At 36.5% G+C, this 22,684-nt stretch overlaps 3 protein-coding genes across 6 annotated transcripts; 2 read left to right on the forward strand and 1 right to left on the reverse strand.

The window, feature by feature from the left end:
* Window positions 1-1,797: 1,797 nt before the first annotated feature.
* LOC103448827 (linamarin synthase 2-like) lies at window positions 1,798-4,233 on the reverse strand. The gene is made up of 2 exons (XM_029089010.2): window positions 3,633-4,233; window positions 1,798-2,885 (listed from the first exon to the last, which is right to left on the reverse strand). The coding sequence occupies exons 1-2, from the start codon at window positions 4,186-4,188 to the stop codon at window positions 1,960-1,962; spliced, it is 1,482 nt and encodes a 493-aa protein (XP_028944843.1). The 5' UTR covers window positions 4,189-4,233; the 3' UTR covers window positions 1,798-1,959.
* Window positions 4,234-9,831: 5,598 nt separating this feature from the next.
* LOC114819644 (expansin-A12-like) lies at window positions 9,832-11,950 on the forward strand. Its single transcript, XM_070808846.1, has 3 exons — window positions 9,832-10,053; window positions 10,653-10,971; window positions 11,499-11,950. The coding sequence occupies exons 1-3, from the start codon at window positions 9,915-9,917 to the stop codon at window positions 11,812-11,814; spliced, it is 774 nt and encodes a 257-aa protein (XP_070664947.1). The 5' UTR covers window positions 9,832-9,914; the 3' UTR covers window positions 11,815-11,950.
* A 5,646-nt stretch (window positions 11,951-17,596) lies between these two features.
* On the forward strand, window positions 17,597-22,296 carry LOC114819792 (uncharacterized). Of its 4 annotated transcripts, none has more exons than XM_070807611.1 (9): window positions 17,597-18,244; window positions 18,365-18,410; window positions 18,602-18,651; window positions 18,797-18,838; window positions 19,584-19,697; window positions 20,014-20,089; window positions 20,200-20,271; window positions 20,360-20,412; window positions 21,341-22,296. In XM_070807611.1, the coding sequence occupies exons 1-8, from the start codon at window positions 18,240-18,242 to the stop codon at window positions 20,405-20,407; spliced, it is 453 nt and encodes a 150-aa protein (XP_070663712.1). In that variant the 5' UTR covers window positions 17,597-18,239; the 3' UTR covers window positions 20,408-20,412; window positions 21,341-22,296. The 4 variants fall into 4 exon arrangements, with proteins under 4 accessions (XP_070663712.1, XP_070663713.1, XP_070663711.1 ...); XM_070807612.1 differs by having other exon boundaries at window positions 21,372-21,497; XM_070807610.1 differs by lacking the exon at window positions 21,341-22,296 and having other exon boundaries at window positions 20,360-20,683.
* The last annotated feature ends 388 nt before the right edge of the window (window positions 22,297-22,684 follow it).

Consider the following 22,684-nt stretch of genomic DNA (forward strand, 5'->3'; position numbering starts at 1 on the left):
AGACATCCAGAACACAACCCAACTCGCGACCCTTCCTCCCCAGATCCCCATTCTTGCAAACAGTTCGTCTTTTCCCCGCACCCGCACTCACCCTCTCTCCCCCTTCTCCTTCCCCTTCTCCTTCCTCCATGTTCATATTCTTCCCCCGAAACCCCTTCCTGCAACCCGTTAAAAAAAAAAAAAAACAACCTAGTTCGTCTTCCCCCCGCACCCACCCTCGCACCCGATTCCACCTCACGAACTCGGTGATGGTGGCGTAGAAGTGATATGGGTTTTTTTTTTCCCTTCCCTTTCTTTTTTGGGTTGCAGGGGGAAGAAGATGAAGATGGGGGAGAAGAGAGGAGGAGTGGGGGAAAGACGAACTGAAGGGGTTTTTTTTTTTTTTTTTTTCTTTCTGGGTTGCAGGGAAGAAGATGAAGATGGGGGGATATGGGTTTTGGGGTTGTGGGGAGAAGAAAGGAGGATGAGGGAAGGTTTCAGTTTTTCTTTTTTAATATTTATTTAGAAGATTTAAGTTTTTTTAAATTTTTTTTTTTTTGTCATGTGGCACACATTTGGCAGCCACGTCAGCACTTAACGGATTAATGGATGAAAAACGTAACGGAGGTATTATTTTGAAATAAAATGGTATGTGAGGTATGAAAGTGAAATGTTTTAAAGATGTTGTATGGGTTTGTGCAAGACCTCAAACCTGCAGGGTTACTGTGTAATTTACCCTTTATATATTTATTTTGCAACTATTACCTACTTTGTTTCTATTCTGTAGTGAGAATAAGGGTGATAAGTCTTTTAGGGTATATTACTATTATGTGTATCGTATAACAAAATATTGATCAAAGTATTTTAATTTTTACATTGCCAGTAATATTTTTACTTATAAATTATTTATTAGGCTAATATCTAATTACTTAGTCCAATTTATGCATTATCTTTTTAGGAAAAATTACACTTAGAGTATACTTTCAATACTTAATTATATATTGAGACAACACTTTTTAAACATTTTAAGAAAGGACATTTTTTAAACCTGCATAAGATGACGTCATGTCAGGTTTTTCCGTTAGAAACTGAGTTACATATTTTGTTAAATAGCGATTGACGGTGATTCGAATCATTCAAATTACATTTTCATTTCTCTGCTGTTTTTCTTTCTCTCTGAAGTTTATCTGTTCCGATTTATATTTTGTCATGTCCCTCAATTATCTCTCGCCATAATTTGTATTGGAATCATTCAAGTTTTCTTCGAAGGTAAATGTTTCTCTCAAGTTTATCTCTCTGAATTTTATATGTTTCGATTTAGATTTTCGAAGTGTTGTGTGCTGTGTGTTTTTTAATTTATTTCTGTTTAGATTTTGAAAGAGTGTCTGATTTTTCATTTTTTATTGGTCGCATTGAGTTTTTTTGGACTGTTCTTGTTTTTTGCAGTCACGGTTTTTTAGTTTTAAAGATTTTGATTCGGTTTGACCATATTTGATCGAGTGTATGGCAAAGGTGATTTTTAGTTGTGCTACTTTGTTTTTCATTGAAGTTCCTTTTGTGTTTTTGCAATATAGTTATCATATATATTTGTTAGAATTGGAATGTATTATGAGTTAGTTTAGTATTTGGTGAAGTTTATTAATATTTATGCAGCATCAGTTCATAGAATCGTGCAGAATCAGTTGACATAAGTTTTTGAAGGTGGTGGGGGAGGTTGGGGGGACCCCCCACATAAACATTTAATAATTTTCAGTGCTACTTGTGTATCATCAGTGTGCAGCATCAGTTTTATATAAATAATAATGTTCAACGTAATACTTGTGCAACATAAGCTCATAGAATGTCATTCTGTGGTCAATAAGCAAACATAAGCAATAAAAGGCAACACTAAATATGAAAATAAGATAAATCCCTGGTCAATAAAAGCATATTTGATAGTTCATGAAAAGGCACCAAACGTGTTCCTCATTCTGTAGCAATTCATTCACCAAGTTGGAGTACCTCCTTAAACAATCTCTCAAAATTATTGTACGATGATCCTCCAACATCAGTAGCTTCAACAGCTTTTTTCTTCCATTCCTTTGCCTTTTCCCTCATCTTTATCCCTCCTTTTCCTTCCATCATTTCCTTAACAAGTGCTTCTATTTCGTCGCGCTTCACGTCGGGGCTCACCTCCATTCCAATCTCCCACGTTGTGCATGAGTACCGACAATTAGTTTGTTGCTCCGCAAAGAAAGGCCAGCAAATTACAGGCACACCGTGAGATATACTTTCAATGGTAGAATTCCAACCACTGTGTGTTAGGAAAACCCCAACAGATGGATGAGCTAACACTTGGTCCTGTGCACACCAACCTGCAATATAACCCCTATCCTTAATCTCCTCAAAAAATTCATCAGGTAAAATTGGTGAGTCACCCTTTACCACGTCAGCCCTAACTATCCATAAAAATGGTTGCTTGCTATTTGCCAGCCCCCATGCAAACTCGATCAAATGTTGGTCTGTCATCATCGTTATGCTGCCATAATTTACATACACAACTGAATTGGGTTTCTTTTTATCAAGCCATTCCGAACATTTTATGTCTTCTTTCCATAAGCTTGAGTTAAGTGACTTGCTTTCGGGGAAATGTCTGCCCAACAAATTAAAGGGGCCAATGGTGTAAATGTTGGGAAACATTATCGATATTACCTCTAACACTTCGTGTTCAAATTCGTCAAATGTGTTGAAGAGGATTGCAAAAGAGTTCAAACAGTTTCGTGCTTCGGATCCCAAGTAATTAAACATTATGTCTCTGAGATCAGTAACTCTAATGAAACTTGGGATGTCCTTGAGTCGAACATTTTTCATGCCTGGGATCCAATCAATTGGTGTATCGAGTGTGCCATCATGCATGAAATTCTCATCTGAAATCCACAGAAGGTGAAGCACGTGTGATGATATTTAATCATGTTCATGGTTATAAGAGTAAATTTCAAGGTCTCAAATATCTACTTTATTTTGCAGTTGATAAAAAAAAAAATGAGATCTCATATTTTTACAGGTGCATGGTGCAAAATCCCTTGATAATTTATTCAACATTTATTTCAACTCGGTCAAGAGTCAAGACCAACTCTTACAAAATGGAGACTGATTTTATTAAAACCAAGTGATCACTACAAATAGATTAATCTTCCCCAATAACATAGAAGAAATTTTTTCTAAATAAAAAAAATTAATAGAAAAGTCTAATTCCATTTAACACATCCAAAATATCAAAATGCAAATTTCTTTCTCTTTCACATCTTTAATTACAAACGCTAGTAGTGGAACAAAATATACTTTTATGTGATGTTGGACTGGATCCAATGACACAGGAAAGACAAAAGAGTCCAAACTGGGTTATCTTATCATTTGAACATGCTGGAGTGCTGGAGTGCTGGAGTGCTGAGAGGGTAGGAGGGGAACAATAGAAAGACTAAAGGGTCAAATATGTCATGATAATTTATGTAAACAAAGGAATATATACTTGGAAGGGAAGTGCATGATTTAATTCAAGCGTGTCATGATAATTTATGCATACAAAAATGTTCATATACATAATAAAGAAACGGATTAATTATATATGCGACCAAAGCGTAAAAAACAAAATCATCCAGAAATTAAAGAAGTACCTTTGAACGGAATGATGCCACGTTTGACGAGTTCGTTGTATTGCAAGTACCCCATGAAACCACAAGCAGAGGCAGTCCATAACACAACCTCCGGAATGCCTAATTCTCTAGCAGCTTTGCACCCAAAGGTCATGATACCATCTGCAACTATGCAAGTAACTTGTGGCACTTGAGATGAGGAATTGATCTTAGCCACCAGCTCTTTAAATGGACCAAAACAAGTCTTCTTAATGGAGTCACATAAAGCTGGAATATCTTGGGTCCCATCCTTATCCGAAGGAGGCAACCCGTCCGGTATGGTCTCGAACACAAAGTCCGGTAGACCCTTAACGGAGTCGGGACCGTTTGACCGGATTAAACGGTTGTGGTTGAACTCGGTGTTGACAAAGGTTATGTGGAAGCCCCTTGAGTGAAGAAGCTTGGCTAGCTGCATCATGGGGTTAACATGGCCTTGTGCTGGGTATGGGACAAAAACTGCATGCCCTTTTTTGGTTGCTTGTTCTACTGAACTCATCATCTCTCTTTCGTATTTGCCAAAAACTTGGAAAGAGCTCATCAGTTTTGAAGTCTTTAGTCTTTGTGTAGTGAAAGCTAACTTGACCTTGTGCTATTTATAGAAAATGCGGGGCAACCTTCTCGGAGAGAACTCAATTCAGTGTTTTTTTTGCTTTGGGTAAATTACATAGTAACCCCTCAGGTTTGATGTTTATTACAACCCCATACAACATCTTTAAAACATTTCACTTTCATACCTCAAGTACTACTTTATTTCAATATAATACATCCGTTAGATTTTCTATCCATTAATCTGTTAAATGCTGACGTGGCTGCCAAATGTGTGCCACGTGGCAAAAAAAAACAGCAAATTTTTTTTAAGATTCAGGTTTTCAAAAAAAATAAAAATTATTTTGTTGGCCACGTGGCACACATTTGGCCACCACGTGGCACACATTTGGCAGCCACGTCAGCATTTAACGGATTAATGGATGGAAAATCTAACGGATGTATTATATTGAAATAAAATAGTACTTGAGGTATGAAAATGAAATGTTTTAAAGATGTTGTATGGGGTTGTAATAGACATCAAACCTAAGGAGTTACTATGTAATTTACCCTTTTTCGTTTCACTTTATAGTATTCAAATTAAAAAATGATAAATATATTCATTTTTTTCCGCACTCTTCAATTTGATAGTTATAAATAAAGAAAAGCACGTAAAAAAAAGTGGTGATAAATTCACCCTATTTTTTAATAAAAAATTTAGAGATGTCGGGTCAAATTATCTCTACATCACGTGAATTTGATAATTGAATAAACTTTGATTGGAAAGAACCGAACAGAGCATATTCCCAAAATTTTGTTCTGAAGCTCCATTTTCAAACTTGGAAAAAAAGTGAAACCGAAAAGACAAGAGGTGTAAAAGAATCTGCTTTGGCTTGTCTCTAATCACGCTAGTTGTCCTTTTCTTCCCTCCCCTTTATTTTATCTCCCTGAACTTTTCTCTACCTCTGTGTCACTTCTTTCTTCCTCCATCTATAACACCACCATTTCATTTATGTTCATGTCCTCTCTCTCTCTCTCTCTCTCTCTCTCTCTCTCAAATTTCACACTCCGTTTTTGAAGGTGTCTAATCATTTGATTTTAGATTTTTGCAAGTGCAAGCAGAGGAGGAAGGGAGGATGGAGGGATATATTGTAGCATATATATTAAGGAAAACTAATAAAAATGGCTTGAAAACTTTGAGTTTTAATGATAAGGACAAAATAAAGGGTAAAGTGAATAGTATCAGGATTGACTTTTTAGTGTAAAAATGTGGTTTTTCGTTAAAATGAACAGTACCGAATGCTTTTCGTTAAAGTTCCCGGGTGAGATTATAATGTGGATGGAAAGATAAGACATTAGGTGGGTTTAGTCAACTCCTTTTTCAAATGTCATAACAAGAAACTTTTGTCAAATGTCCAATGTTTGCTGGAAATTATTTTATTCACACACCTTTCTATTAGTCTAATTATCCAAAAAAGAGTGTTAAACATGTTGCTTGCGGGAGAGTATTTTGGAATTGGCATGGTCGATTTCTTGGTCGTTGCGTGCTCGGATGACTTTGTCCCTCTTTGGTTGGAATATGGTTCTTTCCTTGTTTGTACCCTTGGCCTCTTAATTTGTACACACTTGTTAAAAGTTGCTTGGCAACTATTTTCTGTTTTAATTTTATATGAAACTTTGAAATGAATTTTTTTTAAAGCTGATGTTGTCAAATTGAGGTTATAGAATGAAATGGCATGTGCTTTGGTGAATTTTGAGATGATAGGTCATGAGGCTAGTTTCATGGTTTGAGGGCTCGGATCGGATCCATTGTCATTGCAAGAGTCGAGTGACCGTGTCCATATCGGAATGCCCCATATACAAGGTTTTGATATGGAAGTGCAGTGCATGTTTTGTTACGTATGATTGATTAATGAGAAAGAAGAGGGAGAAACAATAAAAACAAAAACTAAAGGACGTGAATGTAGAGATTTAAAATTTGACATGATTTTAAAATTAGAAAAAAGAAGACTTAAAATGGCTACAAAACAAGTTTCCTTTTAGCACAAGGGAAATTCAAAATAAAAAAGTCGAAATAAAAAGATTTAAACGGTTGTCACTCAGTACTACCGTCTTGTGGTAGTCTTTTTCATTTTGAAGTGAGAGGTCTTAGGTTCAAATCATGTGAATGGCGAATTCGATACCAAATTAGGCTACCTATAGTGTGACTTAGCTAAACTTCATCTCCTCTTAGTGTAAAAATATCGATGTAATAAAAAAAAAAGATTATTAAATGTTTGGATAGCTATATCAGGAATAACTAACAATCCTAACGGTCAAAACTCATCTCTGCTTTTCTCTTATGTACTAACTAAAAATGTTTTGAAATTAAGAACTCCATTCATCTCATCCTCTTGTCTTCTTCTTGTCTTCCTATTCGCATAAGCCAACTTCCGGACCATCTCATCAATATTCATACCATTATTGGTATATCGCTTTTCTCTTTTGTTTTTTTTGTACCCAAGATAATTATTGAATACAAACAATGAGAAATTCTATTCAAACTTATGTGTTCCTCATTGACGTTACGCAGCTTTAGCACAACTGGAATCGATCCTCACCCCAGCTTCACGTATTCGCCTCTCTTTCTTAATACTGAAACTACCCACTCTAAGTCTGCCCGAGTCCAGCAGACTCTAAAAAAGTAAAGGCAGGCGAATGTAGAATGATTAGTGGGAGAGGCTTTGGCTAGAGTGCGGGCATAAGCTACTCCTTCCAAGAACTCCAGGTTGGGTGCCCAAAGCTTGGGGAAGTACCATGGCAGCTATAGCTGGACCATTCAGGTTGGCTTGTTGAGGTTGGTTTCGAAAGGAGTGCCTCGGGTCATCTCATAAAGAAAGGGGCTTGTGGCCACATCATCAGAATTGTGTAGAGCTTCCACCAAAGGGGTCCATTTAACTTTTACTCCCTTGGACTTATTAGGGAAGACGTGCTTGTTGAGCCAGTACAACAAGAAGTACATATGTTCTTGGTTGTTGTTGGCGTTGAAAGAGGAAGAGCTAAAATTCTTCTTGACAAACGGGATAAAACTCGTGAAGGAAATCCCATAACTCTTGAAAGTATAAAAGTTGTAATCCACGGGAAGGAGGAGACCAGTCGTGAGTGACATTTATGACTCTACTCGAAGGCCTCAGCCCAAAGACTTGGGCCATGTCGAGGATAGTCGGGGACATGGGACCCATCCTGAAATTGAAGGTATTGGTGCCCGAATTCTAGAAAATGAGAGTTGTGGTCAGCAGTTCAGGCTTGGCAATTACAGTAGTCTTGGATAACATAATTAGCTCGTATATGCCGTTGTTCATCCACTTCTGCTTGAAGGTAGGCTCGAGCTCGTTTATCCATTGCGTCCAGCCTTCATCCTTCATTGAAGGAAAGCTGCGACAGTGGTTCGACCACTTGGTTGTCGAAATGCCAGCCTTGGCAAAAAATGGGTTTGGGGTGAACCAATTCGCCTTGGGCATGTTGCTTTCCACGGCAATGGGTATCTTGGAGGTCCATGCAAGCCCCAAGGAGTGCACTCCTCCCTCTTCAAAGAAAAGTGAGGTCTGAAGGCCAGCCCGAGGGTGATGAAGGCCGTTGAGCAAACAAGCATAGTGGCAATCCCCTCACTAGTCTCGCAGGAATGAGTTCAAGTAACTTTGGGTGCCATTGGATGATTTTAGGAAAGATAGAAGAAATTCGAAGGCATAAAGCAAGAAGGAGTAGAGAATAAGAGAGTACTAAGAAAGTTGGAAAATCTGGGAAGTTCTAGAAATTTGAAGGTTTAAGATTTCTAAGGTACTTGGCCGAAGGGTTTAAGTGAGGATTATATAGTAGACGATTATTTAACGTTTAAAATTGTGGGTTAGTGCAAAGGTTTAGTTAACAAACGATTGTTTTAAAATGGTGCAAGTCCCGAGTAAAAGTATGTGACGGTTGTTTAATCATCATTAACGCCTCGATTTACAGACTCAATAATGATTAAAGGGGGCACTGTTTGAGTTAATATTTGAATATTGGGCTTGAAAGAAATAAAGCCCAAAGATGCCAATTCAAGGAGACTTGCCTGAAACCCAGCATTGAGCCTAGAGATAAATTAAAGCCTTCTCAGCCAGGATACAAGTTGTGTGTCTATAATTGAAGTGACGAGTGATGAAGACTAACCTACTATTAGCCAAATAACACTTTTCAGTGGCATTGCTAGTAAAAAGTTGATGACTCACTACCCTCCAAGGGCTTTCGGGCAAGAGTAAAAGCTACAGCAGTCGGGCCAAATTGTCTATAAAAGTGAAGACAGGCCCCAGAGACAAGGACACTCAACCAATCAAACATACAAACTCTGCTCTTAAGCCAGATATGCATTTAAATCTGAAATCAACCCAGATTCAGTCATTTTAGCGATAGTTCTTTAGAAAAGCTATCTCTTGTTTAGTTTAAAAGCTCTGTTATCCCCCTCAGTGGTGTAGTATAGATTCCCTCGTGCAAACTTGTTTACCATCCATCATTTTTTTAGCATATACACCCCTGTAAATTCAAAGAGAAGTAACTGCAAGAGGTTCAAACTTGCCAGACAAGGTGAAATTTTGCCCGAGTCTCTTTGTTTGTTCTCTAAATTAGTAGATCTAGTGCTTAATGTACTTTTCAACATATATTCAAGTCATTTCCACTTGTTTTGCTATTTTGAGAGTCCTATTTGCATCTGGATCTGGTTAGCTTAAAGGATATGTCATCATTAACAGTGATCTGGGACCAAACAAATTACTTAAGGGGCTCTGGACTCCCTCCATTCGAACATACAAGATCATGAACTAAAAGTCCTTGTTTACAAGGCAAGAAAAAGAACTTAATACAAACTTAACTCATCTATGACAATCCTTTGATAACAAGAAGTTTGAGTAACTTGGGGCGCAAGTAATCAACTTAAAACACACTTGTTCTACATCTACTATACTGAGATAGCAGTGGCATGCCTTACACTTAGTTAGTTTTGATTGTGAGCCTCAAGACCTACACCTAAGGCCCCACAAAGACACCTTTCAGAATTAATTTTGTTCTCTTATTGTAGCATCTCAACAAGTAAGAGTCCGACTACACATTCAAAGTGCCAATCTCTTGGGAAGCTGTGCTGAGATCCAAGGAGCCTTCTCCAAAGAAATCTTTGCCTTAACACACATATTAATTAACCCAACTCATTTGAAGTCGCCACCACCAAAACATGTTCATATTGTTCGGTTTAGTAGTAGATCGATCGTGCCCATATTCGAGTTTGTATTAATTAATAATGGTAAACTCATATTTGCTAGCTTCATGCATGTTTCGTATCATTGAATTTGATTACCGACAAAATCACCGACATGCTACACTGAAAAAACAGAAGATCGCACAACTAGTTGTGATCACATGTATTTGCTCTATCATGTCTTAAAAAACACCATTCCCTTACCGTACACTGTCTTTCCGTACTTCATAGGACGTGGGAAAACGCGTTTTGCAAATACTAATTTTGTAAAGTAAATACATATATATACGATATGATACCGTGCATGCATTAATGCTAATTTTCATTTTATTTTAATTTAGTCACCGACGATCCTGTTTTGATCAGTCTATAAAATACTAAATGGAAGCCTGCTTATTCAAGAAAGTGAAAGAACTTGAGAGTTTGTCTGGTAACAAGTATAGAAAAATCGATCCGAGGGTTTAATTTACAGAGAAATTATAATGGTGCCTCTTTTCTGGCATCGTTTCTTGTTCGTTTGTATAGTTTTGGAGGGTATTATCCTCACCAATGTTGAAGCCAATGGATGGATTAGTGGTCATGCAACTTTCTACGGGACCAACCAAGACCCAGCCACCCTTGGTAACTCACTTTTATTTTGATGAGAAAATAATGTTTTTAACTTGTGTAACTCTACTACTTATTTCTTTATTATTTTGCCAGAGTTGTTTGTCGACGCTTTAAAAAAGTGATAATGCACTCCTCCATGAATGTTCTCTTTCATGCTTTCACAAATGAGGAGTGCAATATAACTTTTCGAGTGTGCCAATAATATGTTTTCTTATTAATTTCTAATTATGTATTCTAAAAATGTCATTCTGCCCCACATCTTTTCTTTTATATCCGTTTATATACCTAATATGTTATAGGACTGTTAATAACAAAGGTGCAAATTTTAGCGCGAGTTATAATTTTTTTATTAACTTTTGCGTACTTGACATATGCTCGAATTGGTTGATATGGGCACACCATTTTCCTTTTGTTTGTGCAATACGCAGTGACCATCACTTAAAATTTTCAATTAAAATTGAATATTAATAATATTGTCAATGATTGCTGGTCTAGTGACATGCAGTCTTGCTTCACTTTGTTGTAAGAGATTTTGATTCAAATCTCATATGCTATAGTTCAAAGTTTAAAGAAACGAAATCTTAAGAACAATATTGTTGATTTACATCAAGTCTACGTAGGTGGTGCTTGTGGTTACGATAATACCATACATTCGGGGTTTGGAGTGAACACAGCCGCCGTGAGTAGCACACTTTTCAGAGGAGGTGAGGCGTGTGGGGCTTGTTACCAAGTAATGTGCAACTACAACACAGATCCAAAGTGGTGCATTCGAGGTCGTTCTGCGATGGTTTCCGCCACCAATTTCTGCCCCCCAAACAACAACGGAGGGTGGTGCAATTTTCCCCACAACCACTTTGACATGTCCATGCCTGCTTTTCTTCGCATTGCCCGACAAGGCAATGAAGGCATAGTTCCTGTCATTTACAGAAGGTAGCAACAATATTTTATGGCTAAAATACATTATTAGACAACATAACAATTCACGAGTTTATAGCCAGTGCCCATTCAAAAGTCCTAATATAATAAATCCCAACATGCATGCACTATTTCCGGCGAACATATGCTTGAGGTCTAATAAAGAAAATTATATATATATATATATATATATATATATATATATATATATATATGAAAAAGGAGACTCGAACTTGTGCAATCTTAATTGTTGAGTTATAATCCAATTTAATTTACATTATTGATCGATGTGTTGAATTGATATATTATGAAATCTGCTGTTGGTAGTCCAAAAATATTATTATACCGCACTTCTCTTTTATCAAAGCATAAGAGAGAAAATATACATGAATAACGCATGATGACATTTTTAGACTATTAATAATTGCTCCCTATGTTATAGATATTGTAACTTTCAAGTAATTTTTGGTGTGACGGTAGTCTGAAACATTATAACGAACCTTGATCATCCTCTTTGCAATTAATGTGTGTATGGACTAAAGAGTGTCCTGCAAAAGAAGAGGCGGAGTCCGATTCACCTTGAAGGGACAGTCGAGCTTCAACATGGTGATGATCTCCAACGTCGGCGGAAGCGGGGACGTGAAGGCTGCGTGGATTAGGGGGTCGAGGATGAGAAGAGGAACGTGGCTGGCGATGCACAGGAATTGGGGTGCAAATTGGCAAAGCAGCGTTGACCTTCGAAGCCAGAGACTCTCTTTTAAGCTCACACTGGTTGATGGAAGAGCACTTGTATTTTCTAATGTGGTTCCTTCCACTTGGGGATTTGGACAAACATTTTCATCCCGCAACCAGGCTTGATCTTATGTACGAATAATTAACTAATTCATCAAAACAAGTTGGGAAACATTATTGTATTTGTATGTTTATTCAACCTTAGATATTAATAATTATATTATTACAACTGCATTTCTTCTTTTGAATTTTTATGTACAAAGTTGCAACATCAATGTTCACCTGGTTGTGGTTTACTATACAAATGTCATAAAATCTTATCCTATAAGTTGAATTTATATATGGAAAACAATAAACAATAAATACTTAGAGTTATCACGTTCCATTTTAGCCTAAATATGGTAGTTATTACGACATTCATGACTTATCTGTTATGCATGAATCTGAAGCATATCGCTTCGTCCACATGGAGGATTTGCATTTTGTACCTGGAAAATCAAGGTGTAAAGCTCCAAGACTCACAAACTTCCATTACTATCATATGGACCTCTATGTTCAAGTCCTTGATACACAATTAAAGGAATTGAATGATCGCTTCAAGGAGGTAAACACCGAGTTGCTTCTTTGTATGGCATGTTTGAGTCCCGTGAATAATTTTGCATCTTTTGCCAAAGCAAAAATTGTTCGTCTAGCTCAACTTTATCCTCAAGATTTTGATCGTATAGACCTCATGAATCTTCCAATTCAACTTGACAATTACATTCACAATATAAAGATGCATAGTGAGTTTTCATCATTAAGAGGAATTGGTGATCTTGCAAAGGAGTTGGTGAAGACCGGGAGGTGTGCAAACTACATATTAGTGTATAAGCTTCTTACATTGGTTTTGGTGTTACCGGTTGCAACCGCTTCAGTGGAGAGAGCTTTTTCTGCTATGAAGATTGTGAAAACACCATTGTGTAACAAAATGGGAGATCAATGGTTGAGTGATAGTATGCTTGTTTACATTGAGAGAGATGTATTTGCTTTTATTGATAATGAGCCTATTATGCGACGATTTCATGATATGAAACCTCGTCGGCAACAATTGTAATTTGTTTATATTGATAAATTATGGAAGACATTACTATATAAAATGATTTGGTTGTTGCTATTATTTTGAACCTTGCACTCTTTTAACTTTGCCCCTTCTCCCGTCAATTTTTGGCTTTGCCACTGTATGGATCCTACTTAAAACTGGCCACCAAACCTCTTACTTTTCAAAAAAGACAACATTCTATAAGAGGTATTGCCAAAAATAAAAATTCTAAAAATTGTTGTATTGTTGTTACTTCGATCCATTAGGCTCGCTAGATGAGAATTGGCTCCACTTTTCATACCTTGCCCACAATTATTTGATCCCCTACAAAGTAAGTGCTAAAAAATTTCATGGTAGTTTGTTCAATGCTAGAAAAAATTAGTGGAGGGACTTACGAAAAAATGAAACATTGTTTTTAACAAGAAAATTTTAAGATTATATACAACAAAACTTGGGCTCTATTCAGTTTGGAATCTGCCGTATGACATTGTTGCGAAATATACATATTCCGCTTTTAAAAGAGAAAGTCTTAATTACAGCGGCAAACGCAAAAAAATTATCTACCTCTCAATTAGTTTGTATTTGTAAATTTCATTTTCAAGTTTTGTGGATGCAGATATGCACTAAACAACATACTAAGTCTAATATTTGGGAATAAGAATCGGATGTAATTAAGTTTGTTTGATAATAGTTACATCTAGTCATGTTGGTGGTAAGTCTTTTGAGTTTAGTGACACCTATTGTTTTTTATTTATAATTTGCTTGTGTTTTTGTGACAAGGTACAAACTTTAAAGAAATCCTTAAACCAAAAATTAAGACTCAATAAAAAAAATCAAGGCCAACTTCGTTAATCTAATAGCTATCATATTGACAGATTTATATGTGTGACAAGTAGGAGAAGAAACAAAAGAACCCAACCATATAATTCCAAAGCCAAAAGAACTTCAATTATGACAACTAGAAATTGAATTGGTTCATCTCGATACATGGGGATAACTAAGGGTGGAAAAAAAATACCGAATATCCCAAACCAAACCGAAAAATTCCCAAAACCAAACCGAAAATCCCGAAACGTTCGGTACTCAATACCAAACCAAATCGAAATTTTTGGTACGGAATTGGTTTCAAGTTTTTGGTTTTTCGGTATTCCCAAACCGAACCGAAATAAAAAATATATATATTATTTAATTTTTAAATATATATTTGAAATTGTAACAGCCATCGGATTCAGTTGAGATTTAATCTCAATCGTTCAATAGAAATCAAACCCTACACTTACACTCTATCTCTCCCGTCTCTCTCGACACTCAGTTCTCACTCACTTTCTCTTGCGGCTCGCCTCAAACTTAAACCCTCACCTCACCACCCTCGTTGCCGAATTGTCTTTCCGTTTTCGAATCCTGCCACACAAGTGACTCACCTAAGTCACATCTCTCTCAACTATCACCTTTCTAATCTCTCTCTCAGTCTCTCTCGACTTCTCATCCCTCACAGAGTCACAGTGGAGAAGCCTTCCTTCACGAATCACGGCCACCGGCCCCGTTCTTCTTCTCAATCTCTCAGTCTCTCAGTCTCTCTCGATTCCAGTTATCCAGTGTACTGTGCAATTCTCCTCCAATTCAGGTAAAGTTCACAAGCTAATTTAGGGTTGGAATTCGAGATTAGGGTTTGTGAAATTTAGCACTTAGAAGATCGAGTAGACTGCATACTGAGGGTTTAGGGGTTGAATTGGTGATTGAAAGTCGAGATTAGGGGTTCCCTTTTGTCACATACTCACAATTGAAGCATAAATTTGTTACAGGTTGATAGTTGATAGTTCATAGTTGTAGCAATAATTGCAGCTGCTGAAATGAATTTCGAGAGTTGGAGTAAATTGATGAATTAAGTTCAGAATTAACCTTGGGATTTTGGGATGTTTGTAATGCAACACCATAAATGTATTTACAGTTTGTTTAGTTGTTCTTTTATATATGAAGATGTAGTTGTTCTTTTATATATGAAGATGTAGTTGTTCTTTTATATATGAAGATGTTGAACTGATGAACTGTCAAATACCCACATAATTGCACGTCATTAGGTTAAGGAATCTTCAATTGCAATGCTAGATCATATATCTTTCCTCAGTTGTTTTGTTGTTATTTTTGGCCAGGCAAAATTGGGAGTCTGGTAGAAAACGTCTCTGCCCCATCGAATTCAACACTTCACTTCTTTTAAGTGCCTCATCGAACGTCTCTGCCTATATAAACAGTACGGTTGCAACAGTTGCTTTGATAATACTATTTCTTAGTTTTCTTTCTTAAAAACATTAGTTAGATATGAATAATATGAATTCTCCTTATGAATAGATGGCTCTTTAATTACGTTTCCTCTTTATATATATGAAGCTAGTCCTACACTTAAGGAGAAAAGAAAATTTTCGATTACATTTTGTACTGTCCTAGTCCTACTTTATTAATGGAATCCTTGTAATAGGAATACACGCCCTTTTCTTTTGATGTTGTTGGCTACCTTGTGTATATAACGTTTGCAAATTGACACTAGGAGGTCTTTCACTAACAAGTAGGGAGCAACCACAACCATCAGCAAGATCAAGGGCCGAAGGGGCCGAAGATGCCAACAATCTTCATAAACTTTGAGCTTTTCATTTTGCTTTTGGTTTGTAACGTAATTTATTTTGAAACTTTGGTTTGTAACTAATTTTTTTGCTTTTGGGTTTGTTACTTAATTTATTTTGAAACCTTGGCTTGTAATTAAGTATTTTGCTTTTGGATTTTTTACTTAATTTTTTGTTGTTGCATGCATGTGTAGTAGAATAGGCAGATTAGATTGGATATTGTGAGTATGGGATATGTGCAAGATTTTGGTTTGATTTTATTTCTATAGAATAACTTGATCACTTCCTTCATTCATGCTTGGGAACTATAGATATGCAGATTGGCAGCACACTACACAGCAGCACAAGCAAGTTATTATAGCCCAAAAACTGAAAAGCCCAAAATTATTTCTGGATTCTCGATTTGTCCCGAAATCCTGAAACTATTTTGGGAATCCCGAAAATTTGGTTTGGGATTGGTCTTGAAATTGGGAATCCCGAAAATTTCGGTTTTGGAATCGGCACAATGTTTTTGGTTTGGTATCCCATACCGAACTAGCCCCAGGGCCGGCCCAGGCCCAATGATGGCAGGGCAACCGTCCGGAGCTCAAAGTAATTGGGGGCACCAAAATTATTAGGGTAGTATATTTATATATGTTTTCATTAGAGTATAAATTTTTAAAATTTATGGTTCAATGACAAAGAAATTTAACTAGAATTGGTGGTTTTGTTGTTTGAATTTAATGAGAGGTCTTGGGTTCAAAACACCATGTGTGCTTATTTACTTTTCAATTTTTACAAATTTCTTTTCATAAGGGTATAAATATATAAAATTTGGCTAAATGATCAAGATGTTTAATTAGAATCAATGTTTTTTTTTTGTTTAAAATTAACGAGAAGTCCTAAGTTCGAAATGCTAAATGCATGTTTATTCTTTTCAATTTTTACGAATTTTTGTTTGGTTGTTAATTTATTTTTAATTAGTAGCTAGTAGCTATGTGGGTTGTTATTTTTAAACATTTGTTCCAATTCAAGTCTAATATTCAACGAAGAGTAATGCGTTGACCAAATTTTTAGACTAAATTTTCAAATTATATAACGTGTCATCAAAAAGTTTAATTTAATACGCATTTAATACTTATACATATCAATTAAACACTCAAAAACATAATTATTTTTTTAGTCCCATATTGACAAAGTTAGTAAATAAGAAAAAAAGACCTCACGATTTATACAAAAACACTTTAAAAATTCAGATTGAAAACAAAACTCATATCTATCTACTTGTAAACCCAGAGTTTTTTTGTTTGTTTCTCACGATACAAAATAAATTAGTTTTTCTGTGTTTCTAATTTATTAAGTTTGAAGTGTTTTTCTAAATATAATTTTATCGATGTTTTACGTGTGAAAACAAATATTTTTCTTATATAAAATGAGGACACAATTTTTGACGTCATCCCTGACCTCAAAAATCTCTAGACCGGCTCTAAGCCCTAGGGATAACGCACAAAACCGCAACATAACTAATTAAGGAACACTCTTTGAATACAAGTGATGACCATCGAGTGTATGACACTTAATGTAAAAATTAAATATTTATTTAAATTGGTACGGAAAAATCAACACTAAAGTATAATGTGACCTTCAGTGAATAGAACTTAGGTAAGTTTAGGAGGGAGAAGACTAGAAGAAAAGATAAGATCAATTTATTATATTTTTATCATCTATTTGTACTCTTATTTATAAAGTACGATAATTGTTTTTTCGTTAATTTAGTCATTCCGTTAAAATTTTCAATATTTTTTGTTAGTGTGCTGAAGTGGTCCCAATAATCCAATCTTCAAATTCTTTTTCATTTTTGTTAAATGATAGATTTGTTAGATTAGGTGTTGGATTAGAGAGATTTGTTAGTCAAATTCTATTTGTTTACGATAATTTGAAGAGTAAAATTTAGGGAACTTTAACGAAAAGCACCCGGTACTGTTCACTTTAACGAAAAACCACATTTTTACACTAAAAAGTCAATCCTGTTACTATTCACTTTACCCTTTATTTTGTCCTTATCATTAAAACTCAAAGTTTTCAAGCCATTTTCATTAGTTTTCCTTAAAATTTATTAATCAAAGCTTGCCCACTGGAATTTAACTTAGAGTGGGCTGCAGATCCGTAGTATTGGGCCTGTAAGCCCATGTAAATCTTATCACTCATCAGAAGAAAATACAGAAACGTAACCACTGTATTAGCTCTCCGCCTCCATCATCGTCTAAATTCGCTTCTTTCCCTCTCTCTCCCTGAACAGCAAAATGGGTAAAGATCGAAACGGCAGCGTTTCAGAGGGACGAAGTAGGAGCTCGGAGAAAGAGGAGAGACGAAGCAGAAGCTGCGAGAAAGCGGAAGAAACCGAAAGAAAATCCGAGAAAGCGCGAGAAATTTCGGATTCCGAGTCCGGAGAAGACAGGTAGCGCAGTAAATACAGGAGAAAAGCGCGGGAAAGCTCTGAGTCCGGCGATGAAAAGCACGTGAAAAGGAGGAGGAGGCCGCGGAGGCGGTACAGTAGCGAGGAGGATACGGATTCGGAGTCCGAGTCGGAATCGGAGGAGAGCGGCTCGGATTCGGAGTCGGAGTGTGATAGTGGTAGTGAGAGCGACGGCGACAGGAGACGGAAGAGGAGGAAAAGGAGAGAGAAAGCTGATGATAGAGAAAGGAAGAGGAGGAAGAGAGAGAAGGAGAAGGGGAGGAAAAGGAGGAGGAGAGAGAAAGAGGAAGAGAGGAAGAAGAAGGAGAAGAGAAAGAAGAAGAGGAAGGAGAAGAAGGAGAAAGGAAAGGCAGGAGTGGTGACGAATTCGTGGGGTAAGTATGGGATTATCAGAGAAACTGACATGTGGTATGTTTGCTGAATTTTATACTGTTTTAGGGTTTTAAGTTTCTGTTTGGCTGCTGAGAAAATGTAGGAAAAAGAAGTTTACTTCTCCCACTTGAATTTGATGATTACTGTTGTGTATAGGAACAAACGACCAAAGTTCACAGCATGGTTACAGGAAGTAAAACAGGTAATTCCTTTTCCAACTATTTTACCACCCCATGAAACCATTAATTTGCGTAGTGGTTTATTTCAGTCGTAAAGTTTCTAAGATTATAGAGTTTACCTTTTGATTTGTATGTGTTTCGAAGCCGTGTGTTGATCCGTTTCCAAATTGCAGTCGTCGATAGTTCTAATGGTAATTGTGTCATCTTTCATTAGGTGAACCTGGAACATCTTGCAAATTGGGAAGAGAAGCAAATGTTCAAACAGTTAGTGCGTGTGGATGTGCGGATGCATTTAGTTTATTTTCTCCCAAAGCATCTATATAATGAATTTAACAGGAATTTGCTAGGTATTTTCCTTCTAACTTTTGTATCTTACAATCTGAGTAGAAATTTGTTTCCATTTTAATAGGTTCATGGAAGATCACAATACAGCCACCTTTCCTTCAAAAAAGTAAGCTTCTATTCTATTAGCTTGGGTCATTTCAATTTATTTGTCTGAAAAGAAAAAGTTACAAAGCTTTGTTCTTGCTGTTGTGGTGAGGTTGTGGAACTCACCTTTTAGGTAGAAATTTTATCTTAATGTGCTTAACCACCTGAATTACGCTAGGCCTAATGAAATGATATGCTATTTTATATAGATCTGTCTCGATATTTTTGAGCCTGCGGTTGTGGTGTAGACACCTTTCTCTTAGGATTTAGAGGAGAATGCAATGTGTGTTTGATCTAATTTTAGTGAAATATCCTTCTTGACTGTGTGATAACTGTGTGATTGATCATAGTGTATAACCAATATACTGTGTGATTCTTTCAAGTGTTGTTATCATAACTGTGTGATTGATCATAGTGTATAACCAATATACTAGACAGCCGTTGTGGTGCCAGATTTTGAATCAATATCTGTGATTAGGTTTACTTGTGTCTGAATGTGCGATTTTGGCTCACAATTTGGCAGCAGAACATGCCTGTTTTGTGTTAATTAGAGATGGAAACAATGGGGAGATATTATCTGAAATTAAAAAGAATTGTGTGCTTTGAATTTTACACGCCTAACCTTTTCTCTGTTGGTTGTAAGGGTTCGTAAGGGTGAGAATGATTGTATGTTCTCACTTTTTCTGTTTTTTTTTTTTACTTGTTAGATTCATCTTCAAGTAATACCACAGAATGACAATTAATTACTTTAACCTTTGTGGTTGCAGGTACTACAGCCTTGATGATTATTACAGGAATAAGATGGAAAAGGAAATTAAAAGAGGTTTTAAGAAGGTTGCGCCAACAGAATGTATTGTATTCAACAATGAGGAACAGAAAAGGTATTGTTTTTATTGCTATCTGATTTAATTTATGGCCTAGTTTTGGCAATATTCAGTTTTAGTACATTCATATGATTTCCATTGATAGCTAACGTGTCAACAATTCACTCCACATTTTGTCTAACAACTGTACTATGTACAATGACAAAAATTTATATTTCACCTGGCTGTACTTATTTAATAGTATTTTGGAGACAAAAGGAAATAATGTTCGGGCAACTTTTTATATACAAGATAGGAGAAACATAAAACCATTTTGGATCTGTTGACATTCTTGGGTTTGGCTAATAATATTATATTATATATTGGTATTCAGACAAGAAATGATGCGAATGTGTGAAAAGCAAAAGGAAGAAGTAGAGGCTCTGAAGCGCTCTATGCAGAGTGGACTGGTAAATTTCTGTTTCGTTACTCATATGAAAACATTCAATCTGTTGTACATAAACTCCGTTCCAAGTCGAAGTTGCACTTTGTCATCCTTCGATTCCATTAAAATTTCCAGGCACAAGCAATGAAAGAACAAGCTCAACTTCGAGAAGAGATGGCTTACCAGTACAAGATTGGAAACATGGAGGTGAGGATAAGTAACTGAGCTGTCTTGGTGTAATCCTTAAAAGTCATTTCTGGATTTTTGTTTATGGTATTACCCCTCTTATTTTCAGGCTGCCGCTGCTATTCAGAGAAGGTTGGACCCTGATGCTGCTGTGTGAAAAAGGTTCAGTCTAATTCTAACATTTAATTCCATTATTCCCCTCGTTATTCCCCTAGTTTAAGAATCTTAAGTGCATACAGATTCATAGTTAGACTGAACAACAAAGGGTAGCCTTCTGTATCTGTTGTCCACTGTAGCCTAATTGTCATACATTCTAGGTGTAATATTTCCTGTCGTTCGTTCTCCTGAGCGGTTTAGCCATTTTTGCAGATGTATAGAAAAGGATGTATTTTGATGACTGATTTCGTAGCAAATTGATTGATCAGGAAAGCCACCCATCTCTTTTATGCTTTTGAGAAAAGCCGATATTATCAAGAGACCATGTATGCGGGATCCATCTGAATTCGAGAGGTGGTTTTGTGTGTCTAGGTAGCGTTAGTGAATGAATAACAACATAATGTCTGTTTCAGAAAGGAACAAATGTTAAATTTCAGATACAACAACAACAAAGCCTTTTCCATTAAGTGGGGTCGTCTGTATGAATCATAGAATGTCATTGTGGTCAGTTCTGTGCCACGTTTTCAGTTAGATCCAAGAACTCCAAGTCTTTTCTTAGGGTCTCTTCCAAAGTCTTCCTAGGTCTTCCTCCCCTTCGGCCCTGAGTGTCTGTCTCGTAATCGCATCTTCTAACTAGAGATCTGTAGACTTTCGTTTCACATGTTCAAATCACCGTAACCGATTTTCTCACATCTTTCCTTCAATTTAGACTACTTCTACTTTACCTTGAATATCCTCATTCATAATCTTATCATTTCTTGTGTACCCACACATCCAAATTTCAGAAATATTATCCTGTGTAGAATATCTTGTGAAATATCACAAAACTTTAGTCGGGAAGATAGTTGCGTCAGCAACATAATGGACTTGTTATTATATTATTATTGAATAATAAAAAATAAAATTACAATCTTGATCTCTTCTCGGTATGTAGCCAGGGCTGTAAGGCATCGTTTGGTATGCAGACGGGACGGGACAGGACGGGACGGAAGAGAAAGGGAGTAAAGATGCCCTTGGATAGAAACAAGGAGGAAGAAGGAGATGAAGAGGTTATAATTTTGTGTTACACGGATGTGGAACGAGTCATTCCAAGGGATGAGGCGGAACGAGTCATTCCAAGGGATGAGGCGGAACGAAAATTCATCTAAAATTCATTCAGTGGAACAGCGCGTTCCACCCGTTTTAGGCGCACCAAATGTGGGACGGAACGTCTCGTCCCACTTTGTTCTGTCCCGTTCTAAGGTACCGTTTGGTACGTGGGACGGGACAAAATGCAGTGGGACGAGGCGTTCTGTCCCACGTTTAGTGTGCCAAAAAACCATGGAATGCGTTGTCCCACGGGACGAAATTTGGCTGATTTTTCGTTCCGCCTCCCCCTTGCCTCTTGAACGACTCGTTCCACGTTCGTGGAACACAAAATTTTAAAATTTTAAGACAAAAAAGCCCCTCATCTTTTTCAATATTTACACCATCCAAATCATAGAACAAAACCCTATCATCTTCTTTCCCTCTTGTTTGTCGCTTGCATCTCCCAGGTATCTCGCAACCTTCCTCCTCATCCTCTCATGTAGCCTTTCTTTTCTCTTCCCCACGGAGTGGAACTTAAAGTTCTGCATCTCCAGGTTCGATCTCTGCATTCAATTCCAATCTCATTTTTTTTTCACAATATTATCTAATCCTACGCAATCGATAATTTGGTTATAATCTGCCACCTTCTCCTTAAAACCTAGGTTTTGCTCTCAAAGTTTTGATCTTTACATTTTTCTGCTGTAACTTTTTTCTGGGTTTTGGTTTTTAAGGGGCTTGAAGGTTGATTTGTTTGCTTTTGAGGTACTTCCTGTTGATGTCATTGGATGATATGATATAATGAATGATCTAGTTTGGTTTCGATTCATAATCTAGGGTTTTGAATTGGGATTAATTGTTCAAGTAATTTTTAATTCTGCCGATTATCTGTTTTTTGAGTGTTTATGTGTAATTAGCTTCTGTTTATGGTGCTACGAAACTGCTCAAATTAATAAATCATTTTAATTTGATTTTTGTGTTGTGATTTGATTAGGTTTCAGTTTGGTAATGACTAATGAGCTTTTGCTTTGTTAGACTAATGAAATAGTCTTCATTTTTTTTGAAATTTTAATTCGTTAGACTAATTGGGTTTTCTTTGTGTGTTTATTGTGCGAAGTGTTGGATAATGTTTGATTAACTCTGGGATTTTGTTTCCATTTTGTTTTTCCTATGGAAGAGTGAGGGTATTTACTACTGATTTGGAATTGAAGAA

The sequence above is a fragment of the Malus domestica genome, chromosome 11 (assembly GCF_042453785.1).
Source record: "Malus domestica chromosome 11, GDT2T_hap1".
Classification (NCBI taxonomy): domain Eukaryota; kingdom Viridiplantae; phylum Streptophyta; class Magnoliopsida; order Rosales; family Rosaceae; genus Malus; species Malus domestica.